At 37.4% G+C, this 7,667-nt stretch overlaps 1 protein-coding gene across 1 annotated transcript in view; it reads right to left on the minus strand.

Annotated features, from left to right (window-relative positions):
- Positions 1–4,845: 4,845 nt before the first annotated feature.
- The window catches only part of RAD1 (RAD1 checkpoint DNA exonuclease), a 13,966-nt gene continuing 11,144 nt past the window's right edge, over positions 4,846–7,667 (minus strand). The window contains exons 5-6 of the mRNA XM_004385240.3: positions 5,964–6,062; positions 4,846–5,640 (exon numbers count right to left, since the gene is read on the minus strand). Of these exons, the coding sequence (XP_004385297.1) occupies positions 5,460–5,640; positions 5,964–6,062 (280 nt within the window). The 3' untranslated portion in view covers positions 4,846–5,459. The remainder of the gene's footprint in view (positions 5,641–5,963; positions 6,063–7,667) is intronic.

Here is a 7,667-nt window from a genome sequence, read left to right on the forward strand (position 1 = left end):
CCTGTAAAACATATGCCCCATCTGATCTACTAAAATCATAAGGATCCTTTTATTTTATAAATGGAGAAACTAGGAACAGTATCAATTAAGTCAACTGCTCAAGGCTAGCCTGGTAATTATAAAGTAGACTTCCTGAACTGCAGACCATTATTTTTTCCAATCCCATTATGTTGCCTTCAGAGTTCCTGGGTGGTGCAAATGGTTAAGTGCTCAGCTATTAACTGAAAGGTTGGCGGTTCGTAATCCACCCAGAAGTGCCTTAGAAGAAAGGCCTGGTGATCTACTTCTGAAAGGTATATAGCCATTGAAAATCCTATGGAGTGCAGTTCTACTCTGAAACATGAGTTGGAATTGCCTTGACGTCAACTTTTTTTTTTTTTAAGCTACCTTCATCATATTGGATTAAAAAGGCTTGTTAGGAAAGGAATATTCACTGAGGATGTTAAAATCCTCCACCTCTAAATAAGTTTATCTAGAAGAAAATGGCAATCTTGAATTATTTTTCTTATTTTTTCTTACTTTCTTCCTTGTGTACTCAGGGACAAAGGCGAAATCTCACTCGAGTTTACACTATAGAAAACGTTTATTGTTTTCCTTTTCATCCTTTCTCAGTTAACTGAGCAAATTTAATGGAGTTCAAAGACCCTGGGTCTTTGGGGAGCCAAGAGTTTCTCTACCTAATACCTCTATCACTCACTCAGTGCTTAGAACCACATTTTGGTTCTTCATTCAAAAAAAACGACTTCACTTTAGTCATTTGTTCAGTCTGTAAAACCTAACAATTTAGTAGCTGACATGAGTACTGAGTGTTCTGCTGTGTCAGGAGTACATATATACCAATTAATCCAAAGACTTGTCTGTAGACAGGTGCACTTTCTCCTGGCAGCTGCTTCTCTTCCTTGGCTAACTCCCAGATTGCTTTGAACTTGGTACTCAGGATCAAGGCCCCAAGCTGAAGGCCTGGCAGAACGCAGTGCTTATTAACTGGGCACTGAGTCTACCTCTGCCAATTTTAGCCCTGTCTAGAGATGGGGGTGCTGTTCTTACCCAGGATATTAAGAATTGACTAAAGTGGCCTCAGAAGAGTTGCTTCCACTTTCACATACCTACTTGAAAGTGGATTTTCGGCAATGATTGTGATAAAAGCAAAGTATCAGAAAGAAATGGCCATTCAACCTCCATTCTCGATGACACCAAAAAATTTTACTATTTCGTGAAATCCCATAATCTTAAGATCTCCAAACTGACAAATGTGTATCAATAAAATAACAGCATAAAGTGTAACATTCATTGTAAAATAAAATTTTATATGTAGCTATTTTTGCATTTGAAATTTGTTTTCAGTATTCCTAATTTTTCTTTATTGTTAGTGTAAAGTTGCTAACTGTCCATTCTAAGATATTGGTGTTAAAATGCTTTTAGAAATGGTAGTGATAATGGATGGTAAGTTATAGTTTTAATATCTTCACACCTGACAAAATAGTAAGAGTTGGCACCTAAATTTTTACTATTTCATAAAATCAGTCTTGAGAAACCATGTCAGAAATGTCCAGCACAATACAACCTGACAGAAAGTTGCACTCCCACTGGCAAACAGTAGATGAGAACCAACCTATTTTCTAAATACAATCAGTGGGAACCAGCAATCTGGATAATCCAGTGCATTCGAACCCCTGATGTTTTTAATGACCTTAGCCAATATGATCATGCACAACTCATACATTCTTTTAAGTTAGCTAGCAGGTACTGCAATGTTTGAGGTGTTAAGGGTTAGCTACTTTCTGACAATCTCTGTACCAAGTTAGGAAAAAAAAAAATGAAGCCCAGGTTTAACTGCCCCACATACAGATATTTATTAGCCAACATACAGCCTGTTCTGTTAGCTTAGTGAAGACCCATTTCTGTTTCTGTGGTTCACTCACCACTTTGCAGCATGAATGGTCCATTTAAGGCCGACTGGTCAATAATCCAGAGAATCCATCAGTGACAGCCAACCAGAAATCGTGGGACAAAATAACCTCAGGTACCACGCCAAAGGGTACAGGCTACAGGTCTCATTAGATTCTGCAAGCCTTTTCTTGCAAAGACCAGGAACTACTCTGAAATAATTTAGTCAGTTCACATATTCTGAATACCTCTAGTTTACCAATGAGAGCCCTATTAATATCTAGTATATTGATCAACAAGGTATTAATTTCAAAAAGAAACCTACTTCAAAATTTAATTATCAAACCTCTGGTGGTGACTGATATGGATACCAGAAGCACTTGTAATAGCTGCCTCTGGTGTTTCTGATTAGAACACCAGCTAGCCACTCCTGGAGCGGAAATTTCTAGTTAGAACTATCAACTACTGCTAGGTTATGTGTAACCCTACACACATATAAATGCAACACTGCCTATTCTGAAACAAATGAAAGTAAATTACAAATGTGATTGGGAAAAGAAAAAAATTCCAGACAACTTCCCCAAATTTTCAGGACCCAACAGATTTTGTTTCAGATATAGATAGGGGGGCAGGCAGTGTGAATATGGGGGGGGGGTGGAGAAAGGAGTCTTCACTGTTCTGAAAAATTCCCTATCCCAAACTGCAATGCCATACACTGCCCTTTCAGCAACTATAACTAATTCTTACTTAGACCAACCACAGAAATTCTGCAGCTGCTTACAGAAATGATTATAAGCCCTATTTTTATTAGAAAAACAGAATTTAACAAATCATTTTATTTTTATTATTTTGAAATGTTTCATCAATTCTATGTAGAAGCACTACATCATCAAATGGGGAATAAGCAAATTAAAAATGGAAAGGTTACCTACCAATTTATGGTAAGCACAATTTTACTGAAAAGAAAATGAGATAAAACTTCAAAAAACTAAAGCTCTTAAAAATAAAACTGTTCCTCCAAATGTTAACCCAAAACCAAACCTGTTGCCATCGGGTCAATTCCAACTCATAGCGACCCTATAGGACAGAGTACAACTTCCCCCATAGGGTTTCTAAGGAGTGGCTGGTGGATTCGAACTGCCAACTTTTTGGTTAACAGCTGAGCTCTTAACCACTATCACACCAGGTCTCCTCAATTGCTACACATGAAATCAATTTGTAGTTACCAAAGTGTCCGTGTTCTGCCGGAAGAAGAGTTCTCCCTAGCGGTCTTTTGTAGGAAGGAACTAGAACAAAGTTAATAAAAAATTACTAGGTAAAACCAAAACCCGTTGCCGTTGAGTTGATTCCAACTCATAGCAACCCTACAGGACAGAGCAGAACTGCCCCATAGAGCTTCCACGGGGCGGCTAGTGGATTCAAACTGCCGACCTTTTGGTTAACAGTCGAGCTCTTAACCACTGTGCTACTAGGTAAACAGAACATAAATAAAGAAGAAATTCTTTATAGAATTGGTACCGTGATGTTAGGAAGATTTATAAATAATTAGTTCCTGAATTCTAAATAGCTTCAGCTAAAATCATAGTTTAAAATGTGCAAAAATGGCAGTCCTTCCTTATTAAGTTGATTTGTTTTTGTTTCAAATTCCTTACAGGTTCAACCTTTAAAAAATACAATATTAGATCAAAATGAAATTCAGAGGTAATCAGAATTAAATAGTCCCTAACAAGATGCTAAAAGATAATCTGAAAATGGAGGTTCTTTCATCTAGCAAACATTTATTGAATGCCTATTAAATATGAGGCACTGCTCTAGGTATGGGACATATCAGTGAACAAAAACCAAAAATCACTGCTCCATTTTAAATTTAAGGGAAAACTGTAGTCCCTGGAATGTTGACCAATTAAATACTTTCATAATTATGGTTTAGATTTGTTCTGTTATTGGTGCTTGTCTAAACAAAAAATATTTTGACAACATTTACTAGATTCACTAATTCCCTTCTTGAACATACGTTAGTTACACTGTACAAAACTCCAACTCACTATGTACCAGCTCGGCATTCTGAGGTGGCTTAGGAGACTTCTCCGTTTCCAGATACTCACCCTGGGCTAGATGCACATGTGCCTGTGAGGCAGTGCTCACAGCTGTTCTGAGGTGCCTTTCCTGAGCTGCTTCTCTGCAGTACTCTCAAAACCAACCTCCTCCAACACTAGGTATCTGTTTTAAGGTACCAAAAACCCATTGTTGCTGAGTCAGTTCCAACTCATAGTGACCCTATAGGACAGAGCAGAACTGCCCTACAGGGTAGGGCATTCCAAATATACTCTCAAATTTTTGTGAATATCACCCAATGGTCCTCAACTATGGGGCACCTTTATTTGGGGAAGGGTCGTCACATTAGTGGGTAAGGGCCAAGGAGGCTAAATGAATCCTGCAATGGGATGACAGTCTTTCCAATGAAATGTCCCACCCAAAAGCCAACAGTCTCTGCACAGTAAGAGACACTGAGCTGTTGTCACATAGTGAAGTAACAAAGGCAGAGATGTCATTTTAGTTACAAATTTTTTTCTACTAGAGAACGTGTCATAATTTTATTAACTATAAAAATATTATATATTTTATTAAATACCAAATATCTACATGCCACAAAATTTTTTTCAGTGAAAACTACCCAGGAAAGTACAAAACTACTTAATAGCTGGGTTTCTACTCCTTGGTTTGGTGAAAAAACTCTTACAGGCAAACTGAAGGTATCTATTAAGTACTTACTGCACTGAACAGTTTTGAGAACATTTGTAACTTCAAGACTGTTTTATATCCTGTTCATTGATTTCTTCAAAAAGTATACTTTAAAAATAAATTATATAAAGAATTGCTCAGACTTGTTTGGTGACGCCTACACTTTAGGTTTCAAATTATGGCTAAAAAACCACATGTAAGCGATCTCTTTAGTGCAATTAAATGCTTTTTTTTTTTTTTTTTTTAAAAAAAAGGATCCTTTATAACAGTGGTTCTCAAACCTTAGCACACATTTGAATCCCGTAGTGGGGAGGCTTGATAGAATACAGGTTGCTGAGCCCCAACCCTGCAGTTTCTGACAAGTTCTAAGATGATGCTGATGCTGTTGGTCTGGGTACCATACTTTGAGAAACACTGCTTTAAGATATATTCTCCAGAATTCAGCAGCACTCATATGCTTTTCCTAATTAATAAATAACATTTCAGATATGCACTCATGCTCACATCAAACTTGAAATATTTAGACTCTTGAAATGTTCTACTTAAATAGAGCAAAACACATAATTTATTCAACTTGGTGCATGATTCCCATGAGTTGAAAGACACAGCCATAGGATAGTCCAGTACTGGATAATACATGACTATATGAAAACATTTCTTTACAAAATACAGAGCAGCTAATTAAGGCACAGGGACCTTGTTCCTATCTCCTCTTTGCTTCTCCCCTATAGAAAATCCAGTAAGAAATCACAGAGAATATTGTACCCAGACGGAGAACATAACCAACCTGTCATGAATGTATAAGGAAACATCAGAGTAAATTGTGACGCTTAAGACTCAGATTCAGGGACTTCATCAGGGCAGCAGTAATATTCCACAAAACTTATTTGTCCGTCTTCATTTCTAATCATATACTGTAATGAGAGGAATCCTCGGTTATCTGTCCGAATAGACACCTTACAAGATAGGACTAATGCCTTCGTAGACGGTTTCAGTAAAGAGATCTTGTATCTGTAGAAGAGTAAACAAAAAGCCGTTGAACACCCATACAGCAGTGCTCACTACTCCAAATACAAAAATTAGCCAACAACTACTTAGTGATTACAAGAATAAAATCAAATACTTGTCCAATTTGATATTTTCTTTTGATTTTTTAAAATTTCATCTACCATTACACAACCCTAAATCCCCAAGAAAATCCAGCACCTTACTGTTCACTTTTTTTTTAAATGTACATTTTTATTCACAAATGAGATTTTTTTTTTAATCTAATAAAAATTTGGTATCTAACTTCATCTTCATCACAAATGTCAACTTCTATATTAAGAACTGACCTGTTGATCTGGGTCTGAGTACAATGAAATGCTTCCATCAAATCAGAATCTTTGGGATAGTCAAGGTGGGAGCTTCCTGCATTTCCAAAAGTAGATAACCTAGAAAATGAATACCTCATTTATACAGTGATCCAACAATAAACCAGGCTAGGATCCAAATAAAAACATAATTTCTTAAGAAGTTCATTTTGGTGGGCAAAACATACATGTTAACAAATATTTACAATACACTATAAACAAGTAAGGAGCCCTGGTGGCACAGTGGTTAAGCACTTGGCTGCTAACCGAAAGGTCAGCAGTTCAAACCCACCAGCCGCTCTGCGGGAGAAAGATGGGGCAATCTGCTTCCATAAAGATTTACAAGCCTTGGAAACCCTATGGGGGCAGTTCTACTCTGTCCTATACAGTCACTATGAGTCGGAATTGACTCAATGGAATGGGGTTTGGTTTGGTTATAAACAAGTGCCATAATAAAGGTCCTCACATGATGCTATGGGAATACAGGGGAAGTAGTACCTAAGAAAGTTTTGAAAAAAAACAGTCACAAAAGGAAGTCCAGGGGTGCTTGCCTCAATTTTATTACCTTAATGCTTCTCTGGTACTGACTTTTCCTCATTCTTAAATCAAAAATATATAGCAGTGGAGGGAGAGTTGATGTGATGGAAGACCTACCAAGCAATTAGGGCTTTTCTGTATTTTAGACTATTCTTAAGCTGTTGTATGGTTTCCTTGGTTTAGTAATATCTACAGTTGTGTGAAAACAATTTATAAATGTCTACGTGTTTATTTAATCTACAAGTTTATTGATCATCTGCTGTGGGGTTAGTATGTTGGTAAGTACTGTATAAGCACAGTGATAAAAAACCTAGATGTTGGTTTTCCCTAAGGTCTACCTTCTCTCTCCTCTTCTAATGTAACTTCTTTTTCTGAGCTATCTTGTTCACAGCTAACCATGATGCTGACTCTCAAATGTAAATCTCTAGTCTAGACAGTCTCTTAAGCTCCATACTTCTATGTCAAACTACTTCCTAGTATCACAGAAATATTAAACATAGCCAGAAGAAAATTTCAATACCTCACAGCTCCAAACGGTTTCCTATCCTGCACTTGAAAGATACCACTATCCACCCAGGGCTTCGAACAGTTCTTTCCAGTTGTCATGGCTCAACAAGCAAAACAGAACAGACTCGCATTTTTAAAATTTGGGTGAACTGGAATGGTAACCAGAATGGAAAAAATGAAGGGTTGAAGCCCTGCTAGAAACCTAATCTCCCTCTTAGAAGACAAGGGCAGTGTACGCATTGCATAGCAACCAAATCTCTTGCCCCACAGATTTTGAGCAGAGTTGGAAACAGCGGTGCCCTGCTCAAAGATGGCGGCCGAAAGTGCCGCTTTGAATGTGTGTCCGTCTCCATAGTCCTGCCAATAATCCAATCTAAAGCATCAGGCTCCTGAAAGAGCTCACTATGCCTCTTCTTAGTCTCCTATTCCAGGGCTAGTTTCTCCCATTCCAGTTATCATTCTGGATCACCCAAATTGTAAAAATTTGGGTTTGTTCTGGTTTCACTTCGTCAGCCATGACTAATCCAGTTTGAAGTCATGTATCTGCCTAGTTACACATGCTAAAAGAGATCATTTTGAAGGGGAGCCTTTAAATACTGTTTAAATGCCTGGAATTTTAATTCATTTTTTTTTTTTTTTTAA

The sequence above is a fragment of the Trichechus manatus genome, unplaced genomic scaffold, assembly GCF_000243295.1.
Source record: "Trichechus manatus latirostris isolate Lorelei unplaced genomic scaffold, TriManLat1.0 scaffold00135, whole genome shotgun sequence".
NCBI lineage: Eukaryota > Metazoa > Chordata > Mammalia > Sirenia > Trichechidae > Trichechus > Trichechus manatus.